Consider the following 23,991-nt stretch of genomic DNA (forward strand, 5'->3'; position numbering starts at 1 on the left):
GCCTGTGTGAGTGTGCAGGAGCCGAGATGTGAGCGTGGCAGTGAGGGCTTGGACACTGCACACACGCGAGGCAGACAGGAGAATGTGAGGAACCAGTGTGTGCGTGTGTAAGAGATAAAAACACGAGCTGGAATTCCTTCCTCTCCTTCCTCCCCATGTTTCTAATAACCTCCCATCCCTATCCATCATCGCCACATTCCTACACTCAGGGAGGCATAAATTAACTACTTTTGCAGTTCATGTCCAACTCCGTAGCCGCAGGCAGCAGACCCAACAGTTACCAGGTCAAAACAGCTTTCAGTTATTGCTCTGGACTAGGCTGACTCCCCCCTGCTTCCTTATCAGCCCAGACTATCTGACCCAGTGCAATCTGTGAGCGCTGCTTACACTTCTCAAGGTTATGTGGGTCCCCTGGCAGAGGACATTATGTCTGTCACATGGGCTCATGCCAGAGAGAGCCAAAGAGCCCAGCCTTTCCAGCACTGCCAAACTCACATTTCAAAGACATGAGTGCAGTCTTGGAAAGGGATCAAAGCCTTTCCAACTGTCATTAGAATATTTCCTTTATGCATCTCTCTGTGAGTGCCAGCAACATATTTAATAAAATTCATTGGCTCGAGATGGTACCTCCAATATAACCTGAATGGGGGAACTGTCAGGGCAAGTCTATGTGGAAAACAAAACAAAACCCAAAGCACAACAAAACACGTGTAATTCCTGTAATGGAAAAAACATATGATGCTGTGAGCATGCCTTGCTGGAGAAAGCCTAATGAGCCTATTAGTGCATCATAAAAGGTCTCCTTTGCTGGAATCTGTTTTAGACATAGAAATTCTATGGGCTGTTTAAGGCCATTTGGGACACCAAATCATATCAGGCAATGCTCACATTCCCACCCAGAGATTTTCATTGACTTATTTGTTCAATGCACAGTTTTTGTATTCTTTTTCCCTCTGCTGCAGTGCAAAGAGTCCTCTGTAACTGCTCTGTGCAGTAGTTCACTGTCATCCAGTGAGCCCCAGCCCTAAGTCAGGGATATGGATCCCATGCAGTGCTCCAGTTTCAGTCTAATGGAGTTTTTAGCTCACCCAGCAGTGTCCCTCAGTGGCCCTACCCATCACCCAGCCCACCCCATCAGTCACCCAGCCATTATCCCCGTGCCTGTCCCATCTGTCAAACCCATTTCCTGTCCATTTGGGCTGTGACTCGTCCCCAGGCGATGAGTGAAGCCCTTGGCCACCAGCCCCACCTGCCTGTGGGAGCCACTGTGAGGAGCTCCCTTGGCTGGATCTGAGCTCCACATCCAAACCCAGCCACAAACCCCTGTGCTGAGCCACAAACACATTTGGCAATGGCTCTTAAACTCAGCTGATATCAGATTTATTAACATTAAACCTGGTTTTCATGAGTTTTGTTGGGGATTGGCAACTCTTCCTCCTTTTCTTTTCTTCTTCTAGGTCAGAGAGTGGCTTCCCCAAGTTTCCCTGATGTGGCTGGGCTGCAGCTTCTTGCCCTTCTAGTTGTTTTTGCAAGGAACACAGAGTCTTTCAGACTTATTGTTAGGAAATTTCCTACTGTTTGCTCCCAGTTATTCTCTATTTGCCTTGGTTTTGTTTTGTGTTTTTTTTCCTTCAAAGACACGTGTCACTTTACAGCAAGAAAACAAACAGGATACTTAAGAGATTATTTGTAAGATCCCATCCAAACACAGAGTAGGAACTTTGCTATCTGCTCACTATGGAGTATGGTCTGCAACTGCCTGGTGAGTTTGTTAGGAACAGAAGGCACTACATTTCATCCTTAAAAAAACCCCAACTAACAACAGCCAAAAACCAACAGTACCTCCTGAACTGGGAAGTCAGCCTCAAAATATCTCAATTTTCAATATTGACACACAGTGTCCTATGCTTTACCTACTGAGTTCAGCACACAGCAGGACAGGGTAAATCTGCTGGAATCACAGGGCCCCAGGCAATCACTTTTCTTCCCAAGACTCCTCAGAAGTGTCAGCCCAGCCCAAACGACGGTGCATGGTTTAGACAAAGAGGAAGCTTTATTTTGGACAGCCCTGGAACATTCTCCATTAGCCTGTGACAGATCCTGGTGTGATTCCCAACATGGTGTGCCTGACAGGTCTCGGTGGTGTTCCCTGTGTCCCTCCAGGTCTGATCCCAGCCCCAGGATGCAGTGGAGCAGCAGTGACCACTGCAGTCAGTGTGCATGTATGCCATGGGACAGGGAGAGAGAAACGGCAAGCGCTTCTCACAGCGGCTTGTGAGAAATTTTAGGGAGCTGGAAAGATGTGATAACTTGTTGACTATAAACAATTTCCAGGTGCTGTTTTTCTACTTTATTTTTCTGTTCCTCTCAAGGACAGTGTGTGAGGAAGATGTTTCTGTTAGTTAGCCAATAGAATAGAACCTATGGTACCACTCTATAAAAACCACGTGGTTCTTTTGAATAAAGTCTTCTTCACCTTTGCTACGATCCTGCCTCTCGTCTGTTCTTCCCCGACCCTGGTGCACAAGTGACAAGTGTGTGCACAGGCACCCAGCACATGTCTGTCCTGGCTGTCCAACCCACACAGAGTGCCCAAGGTTTCAGGGTGCAGTGTACACCTAGAGATTCTCAGTATCTGCAGTGAAGAGCAAGAACAGTTTTGAGATAAAGGATATTCTTCCTGAAGATAGTGGCAAGAGCCACGATTTCAACAGCACTGGAAGCTGACCTTGAAATGGGGCCACTTGGCAGATGTGCACAGCTGTAATTTATCTTTTCCTCTTGTGATTTCTCAGTCCTGGGTGGTTAGACAGCTAACTGCCCTTTTGGAGAGGCAGTGTTGATGCCAGTGTGAGAGCTGCCTTTTGCCCTCTGTCGTAGGGTCACAGACAAGTGAGTCTAGAAAGGATGTCCAGAGACCACGGCTGCCAGCCCTTCACCCCTAAGCTAAGGCATCTTCCTGTGTCACCAAGCAAATTTTTATTTAGCTCACTTAAAACCACACATGGCAGGGACTATGTCACTGTGCCAGTAACCTGCAGCCCTGGTTTCAATTCCTTTAAGGTCAGAAAGTTGGTGTTTTTCCTAAAGGTCAGCCTAAATAGTTTTTGCTCTATTAGAGGAGTATTTGTGCCATTCAACCACTGACAGGGAGGTTGGATTCCCTTCTGCCTTAACAAGCCTATTACTTATTTGAAAGCCTATAACTCCTGTACATCATTTCATTTTTAGGCTAAAACCATCTTATTTCTTCAGCCTTTCTCACTGCTTTTAAGACCTCTGCTTGTTTCTGATGCTCTTATCTGCACTCTCCACATCTTTCCCAAAGGCAGGTCATCAAAAGGGGACAGAGCCCTCAAGCTGAGAGTTTATCAGTGCCATGTAACTGCTACGTTTGTCCTGTCTGTCACCTCCAACCTGACACAAAGACACAGGAGAGATTACAGACCTCCAAATATTTCTAACTTCTTTTTTTTTTTTTTTTTAAACCTGAAGCATTACAGGTCTATAAAAAACCTATATAAAAAAAGACAATCTACAAACTCTCTTTAGCAGTGGGCGTGCAATAAAATTTGTGTCTGACCTGATGTTAAAGGTTTGCCTTTGCTGGCAAATTCAATTTTGCTCCTCATTTCAGACGGATTGCCATAAATCATGTGCAGTAGGAAGCGTGTCTCATCTACACTGAGTTTAGTGTTAATTTAAGACACTGGTGTAAGTGTAGTAAAAGTCAGGATAATTTATTGATAAAGATATAAATCTTTCAGTGATTGGGACAGAGCCTGAAACAGAGCAGAACCAGAATACTACAAGTGAGAGGCTTCAGGTCCCGGTTTAGATCCAGATCACTGCTTGTGTTCACACTGTAATCCAAGTGTGCAACTGTAATTCCAGCCACATCCAACCCAGGCAGTTGCTAGGTCATGTCCACAAGCATAAATTGCAAAGCACTGTCAGCACATGCAGGCTTGGCAGCTCTGAAAGAATTTTGGTTTATCTGCTCTAGCAAAATGTCCTCTGCAGGCCCCAAATCTGATCTTCCGTTACAAGAGAGGAGAAATGTTTTGGCAAAAAAATATAATAACGATAAGGATCCAAGAAAAGCCACTTAGGATAATTGTTCAAATGTAAATCCAGCTCCTTGGGTAGGTTTGTAGCCCCTGCTGAGCTCTGTGTCACTCTGTGACACTGTTCATGCATTCAGGTGAACCTGCTAAACCTGGACCAGGGGTTTTTACATCACTGGCAGGTTTTACAGTTAAGACCGACCCCTAAGCAAAAAATATTGCAAAATAAAAGCCAAAGTGGCTATAAAACTCTGGGTGTTCATTGATCCCAGGTTTCCCTTTTCCAAACTGACTTAATTCTACCACTAGGATAGTGACTCAGGCTTTACTCACCTAATTAAACAAATATGTAAAAAAATTATAGAAGGAAAATAAGAACTTTACTGTACAAAATATGGGAATCCTTTGGGTCTGGTTTTTCTTTATCCTGCAACAGAGTCTAAGAGCACCTCCTTGCTTGAAAGTAGAGAATTTTTACAACTGTAAGGTTATCAATTTCATTCCATTTGCTTTGAAACCCAGGCTTTCCAGCAGGACAGTCCTAGAAATACACAAATTTCTACTGTAACAATAAATCCATAGGACTGAGAGGAAAAAAAACACCCAGTATATAAAGGAAATTATTTTCTGTTATGTTCTAAGATCAGGATTATCATCTTAGAACACCAAGGGTGCATCCCTGCCCAGCCCTCTCTGACCTCAGCAAAGACTTTCAATAAATGGTGCAGCTTTATTTCATGCAATCACTTAACTCCTGGAGATTGTTAATGCAGGATCTACTTAACAGGCTGAACCACAGCAACAGGCTGGAATAAATTTGGTGCCTGGACTACTCCAGATTTTGTGCTGGGTCTTCTCTTGGTTTGTTCATGTGAGCCTGCACTCTGAGCCAGCCTCTGCTCTCACTGGGCTGCACACAAATATCAGCACTGACTGTGATGCATTTGCTCCAGTGTAAATCTAGAGCTAGAGCAAAACTTGATTCTCAAAGTGAAGCTTCAGGTTCAAATCCAAAATCTCAAAGGAAACATCAGTTGAAACAACCAATTTTTGCCCAATTTCTGGCCAAGGCAACTTGCTTTTTAAAGGAGGGAGGCGGGTTTCCTTAGATCTCCACACAGATTCTCTCAAAGGTTTGTAAATCCTTGCCAAATCCTTCACAAACCTGGGCTCAGATTCAGAAATACAGTGAAAACAGATTTTTTTTCTTCCCCCCCCCCCCCCCCTTCGGCACTTCTGCTGCTGGTTCTGGCCAGGATAAGAAAGAGCAGAGGCTCAGGGAAAAAGATGATGCAAAAATTTTCAAATGTCTAACATGTACTGTCTGAGCTCTGGGCAAAAACTTGGGATGGCTCTTCATGTATATAACATTATATGTTCCTTCTACCTCTTTATCCTTCATCCTTCCAGGCTTTCCTGACCAGTTCTTACACCCCACCTTTAGATAACCTTTATGTAGGTTTAGAAAGAGTTGCAGTGCAACAGACCATAAATATCTGATCACTGAGCCTTCAGCTTTTGCAGGGTCTACATCCAAGAGTGGAGCAACTTTTGAGTTCCCTCAAGCAGCAAGAACTGAAAAGCCCCATTTCCTTGCATGACCATAACAAATTATTAAGCTACACAGAACTCCATAATATACTACAGAAAATAATCAACTGCACAGAACGAGGAAAAGATTCTCTGGCTGGCCAACTTGCAGGGAGAAAAAAAATAGAAAACAAAGGGAAAGCCTTGGCAGAGAGAATTGTGATCTTACTGTACAATTAACTTCTGAGACAGTGAGTAGGATTAAAGGATGGAACATTTCATTTAAAACAGCAGAGCATTATGAAGCATATATGCACATTTCACAGGCCTTTGAAATCAGCAACACTGGCAGGTTTATTTGTTTTGATTGTCTCTTTTTCTTTCTTTTACAACTTAGGGATTTTTTTTTTTTCTCTTCTTTTCAAGACTAGAGCCAAATGACCCATGAGAAATGTACTGTAATTTGCCTCTTATCTATCCCTCATCTCCATCTGATAGTCCCTCTGCCCTGGTTACCCTGATGTTTTTCCAGACTCTCCAGCCTGAACCATTGTTACAAGGAGAAAAGTCAAACCATAAAGAGAGAAGTAACATAAGGATATTTTCAGGAACCTGTTCTGTTAAAACAGATTTCCTTTGCCACTTCATGAAAACTTCTTTTGGCTGCAGCCAACCTCATTCACGTACACAGGAGAATTTAAACCCATGGAGGAAGGTGTATAAATTTCAGGCTAGTTTAACTCTCAGTTATGCTGCTTGGCACTTGCACACTGCTTCCCCTCTGGGCCTCAGAAAGCTTCCTAAACATGAAGAGAGAAATTCCATTCTGGTCAAAGCCCTGACACCAGCCCTGCACTGCTCCAAACCCCATCCACCCGCTGAAGTGATGCTGAAGCAGGACAAAACCCCTTCTGCTGGGCCTCCCCTCAAGAAATTTTACCATGAGTGAAGAAGTCATGAAAATAGGCAAACAGAATATTTTTCCTTGTCTTCTGAATAGAAAAACTGACAGCAAGGATTAGCTCCTCTATCCCTTGAGCCTGCATTCTCTGATAATATGGATCATCTTTCTTTTAAATAAGTGGTGTCCTGTGTTGCAGATACTTGAAGTTTTCTGCTGGTGGCCACTAATCATACTTTACGAGCCTTCACTCATATTTTACAATCTTTGGCTTGTATTTTACAATCTCCAAAAAAGTCCTGAAGGTCTGGTGCTCCACAGATGGAACATCAGCGCTCCCTACAATGAGCTGGTCCTTCCCCAATCCCTCAATTTCACCATTTCTGAAGCCAAGGCAGCATAATAACTTCATAAACTGATTCTTGTGGAACCAGGCTCTGCTTTCAATGAGGGAGCAGCCACTGTTCTAATATTTGGCATCTACCAACTCTCAACCCAAAGCTTTCCAAAGAACGTCCAACAGATATGGGCAGAACAACACTGCAGAACAGCTCAAGCAGGGACATTTTGGTTTCAATCAACCTGATTTTTTTTACTAAGACATCAGAAATCAGGAATGCAGCCTGTCATAATTCCATTGAACTGGGGCAAGAGTTAGGTAGAACCTCTATAAATTTGAGATCTGGAGGAAACTTGTGACTTTAAGACAGAATTTTCTTTCACTATGAGGCTAACTCAGAGCAACTTCTATATTAACAGTTTCTTAAAATTTATATTACTAACACTCAACTCCAGCCTGTCTTCCTCATCTCCATCCTGGATCAGGTTTGAGATCACATTTGCAGCCTGCCCAAACATCTGCCTTGGTGGTGGGACCCGTGGGAGCCACAGCTGGAGTCACTATGGTTTGGCACTTCTGGAACACTGGGAAATGCTTTGTGTCCTCTCTGTAGAGTGCAGAAAAGCATGGAATTACCCCACAGACACAGCCCTGTCCTGGGCTCCCTGTGCCCTCTGCTCTTGCAGTAGCAACCTTTTGTGGGTGGGATGGGACAGGATCCTGGGTCGACATCTGTGGGTGACATATGTGGGAATATTTGGGATTTTTAGGAATTTTTCACATATTTGAATATTTGGGATTTTTTGAAAGCTGCACACAGGTCTGGGTTGGGAGCACTGTGGCCATGGGGAGCTCACAGTGCAATTACTCCTCCTGAAGAAGGGGACATGTGGGACTGTCCCTGCGACTGCTGCTGGCACTTTAAGGGGCTGCTCCTTCAGCATCTTCCCTAATTACCACACAGCAAAAAATGCAGAGTGAAAAAAGAACAAGATCAAATTCTTCACTACTTTCATACCAGTTTTTGACACTAATCCTCCCTGCACATAAACCCCGTGCCACAAAGGGAGATATACATTGAGATTGGAATGAAGAGCAACTTGGAATCAGGCCGACATCAACATAAAAAAATAAAATAAAATCACATAAAGTCACAAAGGACCTAGCATGTTTATTGCAGATCCTTCTGGAGTTGATGGGCCAAAATAACCACTCCAAATATGCAGCTTGCAAAACATTCCTTTTGCTTTGGAGATGCCGCTTCTTTTCTGTTTTCATTTTTACAACTCATGGACTTCCAAGTCTCCTTTCTTAACCTCCTGGCAGGATTGTGCATAAAGTGGGTCCTGCTGCAGTGGGAAGACCATCAATGGTTAAGATCATTCCAATCTTCCTCTCTCGTGAGAACAAAATGAAAATCTGATTCAAATGAGGCTGGCTGAAATTTCCTCTTATTTCACTTATGCAGAAAAGTGTAGGAGACACCCAAGTGAGATCACAAAGTACACGGTCTGGTGATGGAGACTTCAGTTCAAGGAAACCAAGTGTCCTGCAAGAGAAGCCTCACATTTTCAAGGTTCAGGAGGTTTTTTATCTCTGTCACAACAAAGGAATTACATTTCTCTCCATTTGGTTTCTAGGGAGTTTTTTTTTCAGGGGATATTGATAGATCATAACAATAAATCTTTATCTTCAGCTGTGAAGCCTTGAACACACTTTTTAAGGAAAAGAAAAAATTGAATAGTCAGATGCAAAGGACTACTAAATATTGTGAGATTTAAAAAAGCTGGTTACTCTTGTTCTTTCCCAGCCATGACGAGATTACAAGGAAATAGAAAATGTCAGTCGCTGAAACAGAAATTTTACATGAGAATATTTAGCTTTGAAGTTCCCAGAATCCACAGTCAATTGCCAGGTGATCTGGCAGAAACAACAACACACCTGCAGTGAAAATAGTTCAGAGTTGCAAAAAAGAAAATATTGCAGACAGTGTACTTCCTAAAGCCAACTTTTTTTTTTTTTTTTTTTTTTTTTTTTAATTTCTACTCTTACTCTCTAGGAAAACAGAAAGAAATGAATAAAAGAGTAGGAGAGAGATGTAACAGATCATACCTTTGTCAAGGAGACTGCTGGGAAGCAAAACATGCCAACAGCGTCTGTAACAGACACCACAAACATAATGAACTCCTTGACATTGAATTCTCTCAGCTGAGCAGGAGGAAAAGATGCAAATGAGCATTTTCCAAACACTCAAGAACTTTCAGAATTTCTCATTTTTAAACCTGTGCAGGACCCAGAGCTCCTGTACAGATCCCTGGTGTGTGTGCTTCCCAGAGTGGACAGTCCCTGAACTGGAGGAAGTAGCCAGCAGAAAATCAGCAGTGGGTAGCAGCCTGAGCCAGTGCTCAGGTCAGGAGTTGGATGGAAGGACGTTTGGATTTCCTCACATATGGATCTGCTAACGTGTGTACCAGAAAACAGGCACTATCAGCCCAAAACACAAGGCTGATTGTAAGCGTTCCCTGGGGGACACATTTCCCCAGACCCTGCTAAATTGGACTGGCAGCTTATGAAACACACAGCTCTGATCCAGCATGTAACTGTAAACTATAGGAAATCATACCCATATATTTGGCCTTCAGACACGAGTGCAGAAATTGCCTGTTTTGGCACCACAAGCCTGTGGATCCACGTGAATCAAACCCAGACGTATTGCAGAGGGCTGTGAGAATGCAGAGATCTGTTCTCCACTGTCAAATGATAGCACAAGAGGGGGAAAACTCTAATTTTCCTTTATGGCAAATTTCTTGAGAAACTTTTGTCCTGATCCTGACTGCCATGGACAGGCCATGCAGTCTAATTTCCCCACAAATTTTCACTGTATTTGCTCATTCAGCCACACATCAGCTTTTGCTCTGGTTTGCTCCTGTAATTTATTGGTGATGTGTCACTAACCACTTCTACAGCACTTAAGATCTTGATGGCTACAAAACCAACTCTGCAAAGAAAAACTGCAGCAAAATCTGCAGATTGTCATTTTTGTCCCTGCACATGGACCCCGAATCACACAAACCCATACTTACAAAGCCTTTGTTAGCATAAGATGTCTTGCACCTCCCTGTCATAGGCAGAGGGGACTGTTATGAATTCCCTCACTTCCACAACTCTGTGCCAGCCCAAGCACTTTGCAAAACCTGACATCCTGCCTTACTCAGTTGTGGGGGAAGACAAGGCATCCTGCAAGCACTACTGGACTATCTCCTCATGATGGTTTTATAAATCAAAAACTAGAAATTCTTCAGGTATTGTTCCCAGCAGGATATAAAAAGAACTTTGTGTCTGATCAAGATGAGAATAGTTGAAGGTTTGAGCCTGAATTAAGACATAATCACAGAGTCAATAAAGTTGAAAAAGACCTCTGAGGTCTTTAAGTCCAACCTATGACCGAACACCACCTTGTCAACAATGCCATGGCCCTAAATTCCACCTTCAGTCTTTCCTTAAACACCTCCAGGCACAGTGACTCCACCACCTCCCTGGGCAGCCCATTCCAGTGTCTAATCACCCTTTATAAATAGGACATTTTATAGCACAAACACAAGAATAAATCTATCCCCAAAAGTAAATCTGTCAGAAGAATTCTGAGCATACGAGGAGGGAGCCAGGAACTTGCAACTCTTTTCTGAATCAAATTGGATGCAGGGAGGGAAATCAAACAGCACAGATTTCTCCAGGCAAACTGGGAGAAACACTCTGATGTGTCTGAAGGAAGTATTTTACTCTGTGTTTGGAAGTTTATCATGACCGATCAATTCTGGAGGAATTAGTGAGTGTGTTCTGGGTTTTGGCACTGACACAGTCGTGGTAAAAACGCTGGAGGCAAAAGGGAAGTGATTTTTATAATGCTGTGAACTGTTGCCATCAATCCTTACCCAGAACATTTCTCCTGCTTACTCCAGTGCAGTTCTGTTCTACAGGAGCTTTGCTCTGAGCTATCACCCTTTGTCTCAGGGAGGCTCCCAGCCTCTCATGTTCTCTGGATGGGGAGTTTGAAGCCAAAGACCAAGGTCTTTGGGAGTTCAATCTTTCTGTGGACTTCAAAGAGCTTGGGATATGCAGCTTAGTCCAGCAGAAAGCAGAACATCCATTTGGAACAACATAACGTACATAAAAATAGGAAATGAAGAATGGTTGTGAAGGAGCACAGCATGATGGGGGAGCCTGATGTGAACTGTGAATGAATTTAGTTTCCTGTTTTCGGGCTCTAAACTTGGTGCTCTAAATCCTAGTGGAAGGATCTACCTTTTCCCAGCAATTATAAAGACTTTTAAGATTTAATTCTCTCCATCATGTCTATACCTGCAGTGAACAGATGGCAGGAACAGTTCCCTAAGGAACTGAGAAAAAACTACAAATAGCCAGTGCTCATCCTCAGCTCTCAGTGCAGTAAGAGTGACACCTCACAATTTGGGAGGAATCAGCATGAAGGCAAAATAAAACCCCTTAACCAGAAATGCCAAGCCCAAACTTATTCAGGTGTTTTGAATAATATAAGTTTATGCAATTATGACTATTCCTCAGGCATGCCTGTGTTTGCCTCCAGATCCATTTTCAGGGATTGAGAACAGGAATAGAGCATCATCAAGCTCATGGGAAACAGAAGATCACAGAAAAATGTTGTTTTGTAATTGTTCTCAGTCAGTTGTGCAAACCTAAGCAGTTCAGATAATTTGGAAATATTTCCATTCTTTCTCACACTCACGTGAATCAAACTAAGCTCTGGCTTTTCTGGTGTCTACCCACATTCCCTAAATGAGTGTAGCACTCTTTATTTACTTGAAATTTGTCACCAGTTAATCTCTCCCTGTCTCTTTTTCAATTTAAAAAAATCAAATTAAGTAAATAAGGGAACACAAAGCAATTTAAAGCAAAATTTTTCAAAATGTAAAGGGGATTTTGATATCCACACTCTCCCAATAGTCAGTGGATCTTTTCTTGGCCTGGGATGTAACTCCCCGTTGTGCCTTTGGAAGGTGCACAAAAAATGTGCAGATGATTACAGTGATGGGTCTATTAATTGATATCACCTGGATTTTATGATATTTAATCAATGTCTGACTTCTGACTTCAAATGCAGCTTTAATTGTCTCACTCCTCTCTGCTCCATGCTCCCAAACCTGTCGACTTCAATATGCAAATATAATTTGTGAGTCTGACAGGGCCACCAGTCTCACTACATTGTATCACGGAAATTAGAAGTGAATCAATAAACAGAGAGGCAAAGTCCTGATCAGCTCCCTCCATCCACACATGTGGAATTCTTCACATTTTACCCCTAATCCCATGTCTGATCAAAATGAAATGTCTCCAGGGTCAGGAATGCCTCTGCTTCCTTTTGGTATTTAATCACATCTCAGAAAAGCTGATATTTCGTGCCTATGTGTCTTATCTTCATCCACAGTACACTTTGTGCTGTTTAATGCTGAAGAAATAATTCAGCAACATGTTTCATGTGATGGGGCAGATCCTTAATGGGGGAGAAATGCTGGCATGGCCCAAAGTTACAGATTAAATCCCCTTCTTGGCATAGTCATTTTTACTGTGTCTTCCAGCATAACTTCAACATGGAATTTTCCTGACATAAATCCCACAGGTTTCCCTCTTCCCCTCCACACCACACTGCGTAGCTCTGTGTTTTGGTAAATCTCATCTATTAATAGTTGCCCTGTGTGGCTATAAAAAAATACCTCAGTAGTCAAAAGGCAGCCCTTGGTAGGGAGCAGCTGTGGATGCCTGAACACACACAGGACCCAGCATCACACAGCAAAGCCCTTTCTTGGCTCTGTGTCAGAGCAAACCCATTAAATATGGCCATGGAAAGCTAATGGAAAAGGAGCCCCTTCCCTGCAAGAGGGAGAGAGAGACTGGCTCCAGCAGTAGGCTGGAGAGCATCAGGGTATTTCCATTTTCTCACTGACATTTTCTTTTTCCTTTTTTAACTCAGCAAACCCCCTCCCGCGTCTTCCTCACTTCGCCCTTCTGCCAAGTCCCAATAAAATCCTGCACTTAAAGAATTGGGACAAAGACGTCATCGCAGCGAGTAGCAAAGGTTGCAGGGTAAATTTTAAGGTCTACTCCACTTTTTTTTTTTTTTTTTTTGATTGATTTAACTGATTAAAGCATTTCTGCTCTTCCTGTGCTTTCAGCAGCATCCTGGGTAACTCAGGGGAAATTCAAACCAACCAGCTGTGATCTGTATTACAAAGTCGAGGCTGGAAATACAACACAAGGATGTTGATGGGGCCATACTGGAGAGGGTAAAAGGAGAGGAATATCATCTCCTGCTGAAGTGACAAAGTGCTTTTATGTGTTGGAATGAGAAATACTCAGCTTAGCAAAAGACACTGGGAATTATTTCTCCACTCTGGTGCTCCAGGGTACCAGTCCCAGCATGGAGCTGCTGGTGGGTGACAAAGGAGCCCGTGGCAGGACTTGTGCCCAGATTTCAACTTGAATTTTCATTTGCATAAACAAAAATTGTTGAAAATCCTCACAAACTTCTGAATTTCAGGGTTATCCATACAAAATGTACAATACCACAGTGATGAAGGGAAGGGAAGCCAGGCTGAGGCTCTCCACACTCCCAGCACACCTGGCCTGAGGCCGAAGGAACTCACAAGCCCAATGCCACATAAATTTAGTATTTTGCCAATTTCCCTGTAGACATCTTGTTAAGATAAATTCTCCTTGCACAGCTGATGGGAGTGATTTGAAAAACCAAGAAAATCTCGAGCTGGGAAAGTTGACTGCCACAGCTTCTCAGTGCAGCCCACAATTTATTGACACAACAAGGTTATAGAATGAGAAGCAAATTTATTCTGTATTATCTACTGGCAATGTAGCTACAAGATGCATTTTGAGGCAGCAGAAAGAATTTTATTCTCCAAAGCCCTGTAACTCAAGCCTGCTGAAGCTGCCCTCACACAAATCAGCGATGACACATCTTTTCAACATCTAGGGCCAAAATTATTTTTAAAAGCATTGCAGGTAATTGCCACTGCTCTCATTCCAAACCACTGCTGTTTCCACTCTTTTACCATCCCTGATGTAACCAACAAGTGTCAACAGCAAACATGGCCTTCTGCAATGACTGAATTAATGGAAATAGTGCATTTCACAACAAGCAGCTCACCCCTGTCAACGGCCATGGCCAGATCTTTAACTGCAATTTACAGGAGATGTTCTATATTTCCAAGATTTCTTATATACTACTCAAACATCTGGGTACCTTCTAAAATAATTGGTCTGCAAGGTGTGGATTTTATTGATCTTTGTCACTGGGGTAGATTGGCCACAAAAGTCTTTAAACAATGGTAGGGGAAAAAAAAATGCTGAAGCTTGTTCTCCTGAAAAATTTCAGAAAGATCAAATTAGACCAAACCCTCTAATTTTGGTTTCATTGGGGACTCTTTTTAGTAGGGGTCCTTTTAGCAGGTTCCCTCCTTTAAAAGAGAAAGGAAATTAAAAATGAAAAACAGCACTGGGGAGAAGTCAAGCATGTACTTCAAACTCACACATGCCAGGAAATTTAGAGTTAAAGGTGAAACTCCACCCTAAAGAGTTCCATATTGGAGGTATTTCATTGAACAAACATAACATGTTCTGAAATACAAAGACCCAGTAGGGTGCACTAGGTATGGAGTTTCAGCCTTCACTCCAAATTTCCTGGCTTTTTGGAGGTTTATTAGAGTTTCATACCCCAAGCATTTAAGTACTCCAAGAAGTTTCCTGCAGCTCCCCCTGATTCTTTTGGAGGCTGAGAGCAAGCACTCTGATGGTGTAGTCACCCATCCATTATTAATGAACCCAAAAACAACTTCTTGCAAATTTATGGTAATTTGGAGCTCTGAAATTACATGCAAACTAGGTAGTCTCAGCTGAGTTACCCTGAGAAACTTCAAAATTGCAAATCTACTCCGAACCAAACAGAAGGACAGGATTTCACTGACCCCAGCAGAGCACATGCTCCTAATCTTCCTCCACAGTATGTGGGTACTGGAGCTCTGTTCCAGCTGCAATGGTGCAATCTCACAATTGCTTCTGACAGCAGTGGTTTGTATTCCTGGTCTAAAAACTCTGCGCTGTTAGGAGGTAGGGCTGTGTTCTTCTTACTTCCCAATGAATCTGCCTCTCAGAGAGCAAACATGACAGTGGCTATCAGCATCACACTATTTACAGCACAGCTTTCACAAGCACCTTGCAAACATTGAAGGGGTTCCTGCACATCCCTGTAGCCCGGACAGGTCTGTTTGAGGCTCTGTGTCACTGCATCCCCTCAGAGCTCTACAGAAATTATGAGCTGCATCTCTCTGAAGCCCCTCCATCCTTCTTAAATCACACATAACAAAGTTTTAGGAGTATGTGATAATACCAGTGGATGTCTTGACCTACATCTAATGGAGAATACATCACATATAGTGTGAAATTTGCCCCACCAGTCACTCTGCACTGTTGTTTTAGATAGCATGAGTTCTAATGTCATTATAGAGCAAGGATTTCATATCACCAGAGCTTCATACCTCCTTGATGTTTCTCACAGGCAGCTCCTCTAAGCACTCACTGTTCTAGTCCTTGCAGCAGCCATCTGACTCCTGATCCCACCAATCCACTCTTTTATACCACTTGCTCTTATTGGCTACAGGTGTGGCCTGTTAAGATCAGGCCTGCTTCTAATCTTTAGTAATTGGTCCAGCTGCAACTCATTGGGGGATAAGATTACCTTCTGTACCACCTTCATTTACCCACACTGTATCCCCCTACACTGCACAAGTGTGCTTTCGTGGTGGGCAGGTGCAAAAGTGATGGGACAGCTCCACACTGTCCTGATCCTGGGGTGTTTGAGGGACAATTAATTCACTTCAGTTAAGAGAAGATAAACCACGACATCCACTCAGTTTCCTCTGCCTCTACAAAAAAAAAGCCCAACTGAAATACTTTTTGCCCAGGTCTAGCAATCCATGAGAGGCAAAGTCAAATGCACCCTGTTTGTGGGTGCTGTAAATGGAGCACAGTGGAGGTGGCTGCTCTGCATTTTACCAAGGGACAGCTATTGCTTGCAAGAATTGGGCTTAAATCCCTGTCAGAAAAGAAGTCTGAGGGATAGAATGGGAATTACAAATGTAAGAATTGCGCCTGGTTAAGCTTGCCACAGAACTATACTATGAATCTTTTTCAGTGAGAAAGGTGTATCCTCCTGAATTTATACAGGAGGTCCAGCTGATGTCAAATAAAAACACAAAGATCACCCCACAACCAGAGCTGAAGAGAGGTTGTACACAAAGGGCTATGGGAGAAAACCAGGGGAATTTGATACAAGGCCCCACAGCATTGAAAGAGGACTGCTGGACACGATCAAACTGTTGGTCTGTGTGAGAGATGCTACAATTTGAATTGATCAGCAAAGAGAATAAACCAGCTCATACCCATGGCCACATTGCAGATTGTGGGAAGGGATGAGGTCCACCTCATTTGCTTAACCAGAGGCTGGTAAGGTGTTACTGGAAAGCATCCATGGGGCAGCTGATGATTGATAGAGCATGTGGTGTTGCCCAGCAGCAAGGGGCAAATTCAATCCCTGTCCAATTTGCTGACTCTGCACTTGCAAATCTTCCACGTGATGTTTCAGAGACAAACAGGTCTGCATCATCACTGGGGGTATAATAATACTTTAATCTGTTGTCTCCCACAAAGATTCTTAATGATCTCTGATAGTTTATTCCACAGATTTTATAGGCCCCCTTCATCCCAAGCATCCTGCAGTTTGACCAGACAGTGATCTTTTTTCCTTAATGGATAACATCCATGAAAGAAACCATGAGTTCTATGAGTCTTGGCGAAAAAATGTTTCTTGAAAAAAGCTGTTGGAAAAGTTGACTGTGGGTCAAGCTAAATTGAGCAAACTCCTACTGTTTCTAGGGTGTGGAATCATACAGAAATAGTTGCTTTAGCACTGCAGTCCTGTCTGTATCAGAATTCAATACTAGACTTATAAATGTCAGTTGCTAGCATGGGAACAGATGCAACTCCTCCCAGCTGATTAACATCCCTGACATCTGGAACAGAGGACAGAATAAACAGAGAGAACAGAGGATTTCCTGTTGGGACTTGGCTTTTGGGTGACAACTACCAAGATACAGCAGCTCCGTCCTTGACAGCATTACTCTTCGCCTCCTAAACAGCCCTGGAACTGCTAATTAAAGAACTGGACATTTAACACTGAATCCCTAGACAAAAACTCAGGTATTTGCTATATGTCTGTCTGATACCTATGTGAATGCAGGCATCCTTGATGTCAAGAGCTGCACAATGGTCTCTTCGAGGCAGGGGATTAAGTTCTCAAGCTCCCGGAACTGAAGAGCTTTGAAGAATTTCTTCTGTTCTTTTTAGCGTTTAGGATTAAGTGGAAATTAGTGCTTTATTGGGAATCAAGGAGTGTTTCTTACAACTTCAGCTCCTGGAAAAGGGCATTCAGCGTGCCTCCCTCCTCCAGAGTAAGCTGACCATATTTTTCAAGTACATCTCATGAAGAGATTTCCAGCAGAAGAGAAGGAAAAGAGGTTGAGCTGGTACTCCATGGAAGAGCCCTGAAGTGCAGCTCAGTCACCTGCCTGAGGCTGCCCTGGGCTATGGATTAGCCACCACCTCCTCCTCCTCCTGATGCTACTGCTTTGGCCCACATGCCCTAGCCCAGTGTGCCCACACACGGCTCTGTCACACCCACTGCTGCTCAAAACCACTGTGGAAATTCCTACAAATGGGTCAGGCATGTATTTTAAATCTAATTTATGTATGCCTGGGATGTGGTGTGACACGATATGAACAGAGCTGAACTGTCCAATACAAGTGCTAGAAAAGGACGCAGAGGCTCCAGCTCTCAGGGAGGGCTGGAACTGGATGATCTTAAAGGTTCCTTCCAACCCAAATCATTCTGTGGTTCTGATTCCTTGGTTTGGTGCCAACCTGAGTTTGCTGCAAATGGACCAGAGCTTGTACAGCTCATCCTGCCCCTCTTTCAGGCAGAAATTAAGGGCTGTGAGCCTTTGGGGCACACATGTAGATGTTGAGAAAGTCTGTCCCCAGGGCAGCTGCTCTGGGGTGATTTCCAGCAAGTATTTGGTAGACCATATGGATCGAGGGAGCTTGAAGAGACTCCAGTACTTTTACTGCTTCAGGAATTTCATCAACGTTTTCCTAAGAAGGCACCGAGGGGAATGCTTCCTTATCTGTCCACGGAATCCTGTGGTGAAGCCTGATGTGCAAGCCCAATATTACATAAAAGGAACGTCTCAGTTAACCATAGGATGGTGCAAGAACTCACCACATCAAATGGCATTTACCGAGCATGGTTTCCTATGATCCCTTGCAGCTTCTTTCAAGTTCTTTGAAAAGCAGCCATGGTAGGTGTCATGAGCTCAAAGTCTTCCCTGTTTTGTAACCAGCAATATACCAAATAACACAAAGAATGAGTCTTTCTGGCAAGGGTGTTTATTCTTGCTCCTTCCCTTTTGTATAGGGCCAAACTGTATGATCTTAGCATGTTCTAATTTCCCGGAATTGCAGAAAAGCAGAACAATATTTGTAAACCTTCTGCTGGGACAAAATACAATTTGTACCACTCTCATGAAATTAATGAAAAGAAGTGAGGCAGATATTCTTGGATAAAGCCTGCTGTGTGGCTAATGATAACCAGTCCTTTGTTTTTTCCCTGCAGGCTATTAAAAAAGAGGAGAGATGATCTAGTTGGTACCACAATGTTTACAGCTTTTCTGTTGAGCAGCTCTGAGAGCAGAATTCCCATTCTCACTGCTGTCCCTCTGACAAAATTAAATCTCTGTCACCTCACTATGGCATGGAACATCAGTTTTTTGGAGTTAAATATTTTTGGAGAGGTGCCACAAAGACAGGCAGGAAACAGAAAAGAAACCAACCAGCTGTGCTGCTGGGATCAGCTCTGAAGTCACCACAGTTTTACTGCCACAGTGACTGAATGACACCATCAAAGTACCTGAGCCCTTTGTCCCAGGTGCCCAAAAGGATCACAAGAAAATTGTAACACAGATCAGAGGTGTCTTGGAATTGTTCCAGTGGCATCACTTAGTCACAAAGCACCCACAGTGGTTTTTGTATCAAGGCTCAGAGCAACTCTGTCCCAGGATGGAGCCTCATGGACTGGGACTCATAATCAGAAGAAGGAAAGTGGCTGGGAACACATAAATCATCTTTTAGGGATAAAGAGGCACTGAGGAGGGTTCCTGTTTATTACAGCATTAACCAAGCATTAGCACTTTTTGGTTGGTTCCAGAGGACAGAATTATTTCATGAATAAGCTTTGCTTGGTGAACAGCTGGCTGCAACTGCTGACACCGAGGGTGTGAAGGAACAAAGCCCAGTACCAAGGAAGACTCTAAAAAGTCTTTATATATAAAGTTCAGGAAATTTTTTATTGGTATCATTTCATCTTTTTTCCCTCTCTTTCCTCACCAGACTGAAGGATCTTTGCCCTTTCTTCTGCTATTGTAGGACTGAACTTTGGTGGAGAAAATACCTGAAATGAGATGTGAGTTCTCCATGGCTGCAGCATCTTCACTGCTGTGGTGCAAGGTCTGCACCAGAGGGGGCTGAGGACTCTTGTCCAATGAAAGTGATGACAAGAGGGGCTGGGGATGCAAAATGGGCCCAGATGGCACCAACCAAATTTTTACTTTGTCACTAATTGACATGGAAATCTCTCTCTCAGGGGATGAGGCTGACAGCAATACCAAACACAGGGTCTGAATCTTCACCCTTGTAGTCAGTAAAGACTTTGCTGCCAAAATCACTGCCCTAAACCTGTATTTGTTAACCTATATTCCCAAAGCAGCATGAGTCAGGCTTAGAAACTTCAGTGATAAATCCACAGGCCTAACTGCTCTATTTTGCCTTACTGAGTTCAAACACTCATCACAGCAGTGAGTTTGGGCTCAGCCAAAGCACATCAGCCACCAAATAAAGGCTCCAGAGACATGGAATTTCTCCTACTGCCCTTTGTGGTTTCATTGCCAATGATCAATGCTGCAATACAATGTCTGTGCAAAGACAGATAAATTAAATCTGTCTGTTATTAAAAAAAAAAATCTTTGGAGCATCTTTGGATTTTTTGAGGGTCTAGGCTGTGGAAGAGGGTCTTCAGGCCTCCCCTACTCTTTCAGGTCAAGAGGAGGTTTTTCTCAAGTCAAAATGAACCTATAGAAGACCCGTGAGATCAAGACCATGAGATCAAAGTCCTCCAGACAAGCTCAGCCAGGTGGTTGTCTCCAAATTGTATTATGCTGGTCACAGAACAAGAGATAAAAGGGTACTACCAGAATAAAAATAATGTATTTTTTTTCCTAAAAATTGTATTAGTTGCTACAGCTAACACCTTGAATTCTCAGAACTACAGTGTTAAAGCAATCCAATTTGCATTATGCCTTTGATGATATTTGCTTAGTTGAGTTCCTCTCCATTTGAACAGTATTAAAAATTGGTATTTTTCCTTTCAATGTTTTCAAGCATTAATATTTAAAGAATTTCCTCATTTGAGCTTTGTTCCCTCTAAGTGACTGAAGTCAAACTGAGCTAGAAGGATTTTTTAAACAACAACCTTGCTGGAGTAAAAAAAAAAAAAAAAAAAAAGGCTTTCCTTTCCAACTTAATTATGTGTATTTAAAGCTCCAGTAGAGCTGATAATGTTGTTTAAAAATTTCTCTCTATTAAGGAAACTATAAATATAGCCTGAATTGCTGCAATGGAAGGGACTCCTGAAGAGCTCGTACTTTCCTTCTTTACTGAACTTCAGTGTTGGGTGTTTTGACCATTTAGAAGTTTACCCTCCACGGCTCCATGAATTGCCCTAAAAAAAGCTGTAACATGGAATGCAGACAACAGAATTTCAGCTTTATTTTTCATCTTTTCTGTGCTTATACTTCCAACTCATTCACAAGAAACGCCTTATTACTTAAACATACTAACTTGTCTGAATTTGGAGTAATTGTAGGTACATGGTACCCTGCTGATGCAAGTTATTTGACCATGCCACTCCTCAAACTGCAGCCCAAGGAAGCCTGAGCTGAGGAGCTGAGGATTTTATGAGTTCACATCCACCCACACAAAGCTGCCCTGCAATGAAGTGGCATTACCCCTGTTCTCATTTATATGTAGAGAGGGACACAGAAGAGTTTCATTACCCACCCAGAGTGTGCAACAGGAACCTGGTACCCACCTCCCTCCTCACAGCCACCAGACTCAGCTGCCCTCCACAGTAGTGCCCCCAGAGAGCTGTACACAGCAGTGAGAGTATGGAGTTACCTACCTACCTACCTACCTACCTACCTCCAAAGAAGTGCTACAGAATTACAGCCTACCTAAGAGTATTCATGTTCTGTTTCGTGCCTGAGGGCCTTTTCTCTCTCCAAATACACATGAGCTTTCTGTGACATCTAATCTCCGCTCCTCAGAGTCTAGAGTTAAAATAAACTGTGCACTGTTACAATGTGCTGCTCATAGACAGCAACTAATGGGTCTCTCAAAATTGGCTGCTTCAGTCTTCAGCACAGATTTTCCTTAGCCTGGCTGGAGAATACCAATTCAGGGGTAAGACACTGCTGAGACCATTACTGAGACTGCATTTGGAGAACTGCAATATGAGCCAAATACTGAGAAAAAAAATAAATTCATTAAACTCCAAAGCCCATAATAGCAACAATGAAAAGCTTCATAAGCCAGCAGGATGATCGATACCTAGACAGATATTCATCAATACGATCATAAAAAGAAATTGCTTACCTGTAGGGAGAATATGGGTCAAAGCAGGTCTTGGTGACTTCTGTTATCTCTGGGTTGCAGCACTCCCCCCCATCGAAGTTGTACCTCTCGTAATTACAATCCATGTCACACACCCCATTCTGCTTCTTCTTGTTGAAGAGCGTGTGGCGGACGTGCCGACAGTCGCCGCCGTCGTAACCCGTCAGGGTGTGGTTGCACTCGGGGTCACAGTTCTCATCCCCAATCTTGCTGATGTCGCAGTTGGCCAGGATGAGCCGATGGCGAAGGGAAGAATTCTTCACCTCCAGCACCTCCAGCTCCCAGGTGATGTTGTAGCGGCTGAAAGCCTCGTTCAGGTGCTGGTGCTGGAACTCGATCTGCTGCTGGCTGACGGTGGGGTTCTGGTGTTTGTCGTCGTACAGATTCACCACGCGGTAGCGCACGGTTTTGTTGCGGCGGAACCTGGGCAGTTTGTTGTAGCTGGCGATGACGTCCATGTTGTCACACACTGTCTGCCCGCAGAGAGGAGGCTCCAGGCTGGTGTCCAGCAAATAGCCGTGGTGGTAGCTGAACTTCGTCTGAGGGCTGCTGCCATCCTTCATGGGAGACCAGGTGCTTTTCACATTCAGTAAACTGTCTTGAAGAACCAGCTGAGGTAGGGGCGTGTCTTGCCTGTGAATCGCCTGCTCCATGTCCAACAAGATCTCCTTTTGAGACCGGGCTGTCCTCCAGAGGCTGAAGTGCTCCACGTAACCCCGATAGTTCTGGTTCAGGGCATTTCCTCCCAGCATGAGCACCTTGCACTTCAAGGTCAGCAGACTGAAGATGCTGCCCACTTGCTCTCCGCTTGTGGCCACCTGGGCGCCGTTGACGTAGAGTCTCATCAGGCGCCCGTCGTAGGTGGCAGCCAGGTGCACCCACTGGTTGGGGAGGTAGCTGCGGTGTGCTGCAATGGTGGTGACTTTGCGAGCACGGTCGGTCTTCAGCGAGAAGAAATAGCGGGGGTCTCTGTTCCCCTGGTCACTGACGGTGTTAATCCCCAGGACCCAGCCTCGGTCACGGGAGGTGTAAGAACATTTGTCATACAGTCCTATGTGCCCCCAAAAGAGAAATATGAATAAATAAGGATGACAGAATGAAGGCGTTAGTCTTTAAATTGTGTAAATATATCTCTCTAAATGTATATACACACACTCACCTACATCTGTTAGATAGTTAGTGCACAAGGAAGACTTTAAATAAGACTTTAAATCATCTAGTGCACCATTGTGGGAGGTCAAGTCAAGACTTCTTATTAAAGGTAAAGATTTGCCAGTGCCGTGTACAAATGGGATTCCTTTTTCCTGACCAAAGTCCAAAACTTTTCTGCAAATTCCTATCAGCAAAACGCTGGACTGTGCATTTGGTTCTTCCCTTCCCTCAAGCCATTCATCAGTGGTTGAAAACAAAAACAGTCTTGAGAACCAATCCCTGCTGATGTCACTCATCCCTCATACCCCTGAACCGTGTGTCTAATAAGGTCCAGAAGGGAAATAAATACAAAATCTAAGTTCTGCACACTTTGAGAAACACTGAGCAGCTGCAGTCACCTTGTTAAGTTCAAGCATGCAAATCCTACAGAGAGTGAATGGCATGTGTTCAGGCTGCCTTCAAAGTCATACCCAACAAAAGCCAGTGGGCACATGGCATACACTGGTATATACCTCACTGGGGAAGGGCAAGAAATACACACAGATGGACATCCCCAGAAAGATGGACATTCAGAAAGGTTCCTGCCCCCTCAAAGGCACACTTCCTAACACCTCAGTGCACCATGGAAACATTTCTTTCCCAAAGGGTAGATCCATACTTAGAGCTCTCTCACCCAGCCCTCAGACAGCTCCAAGCAGTGGACAGGGCCCACGCCTCCCCAGTATGGGACACAAGGCTCAGTGAGTTAAAGACAGACATTTCCATCCTTCAGTCCTCAAAGGCCAAGGGCTGCAGGGACACCCCTCACCAAAAACAAAATCATTGGAGCTTTCAGCACCAAATGGCTATCAGCACATAGAAAACAATCCTTCCCCAGAGCCTTCACTTCCAAAAGCCTAAAGGAAAATCATAAATCTCTGACAGTTCAGTCCTCGTGAAAAGACTAAATATCCCCTTACCTCACCCCTGCACCCTCACCCTCCCCTCACTACAACCAAATAACATCTTCTACTTCTGACTAAGTTGCTCAAGAGCCATCTGTTAACAATCACTCATTAACAGTGCAGTCTTGTCTAGTATCAACAGAGCAAAGGTTACAGGAGCATTCACTGTATTTTTCC

The 23,991-nt window shown here is 43.6% G+C and overlaps 1 protein-coding gene across 2 annotated transcripts in view; it reads right to left on the reverse strand.

The window, feature by feature from the left end:
- Positions 1 to 23,991, reverse strand: part of PAPPA (pappalysin 1) — a 180,631-nt gene that overhangs the window by 131,204 nt on the left and 25,436 nt on the right. For both annotated transcript variants that reach the window (XM_059865083.1, XM_059865082.1), the window contains exon 2: positions 21,701 to 22,769. In XM_059865083.1, coding sequence (XP_059721066.1) covers positions 21,701 to 22,769 — 1,069 coding nt within the window. The remainder of the gene's footprint in view (positions 1 to 21,700; positions 22,770 to 23,991) is intronic.

This window comes from Haemorhous mexicanus, chromosome 21 (assembly GCF_027477595.1).
Source record: "Haemorhous mexicanus isolate bHaeMex1 chromosome 21, bHaeMex1.pri, whole genome shotgun sequence".
NCBI classification, from domain to species: Eukaryota; Metazoa; Chordata; class Aves; order Passeriformes; family Fringillidae; genus Haemorhous; species Haemorhous mexicanus.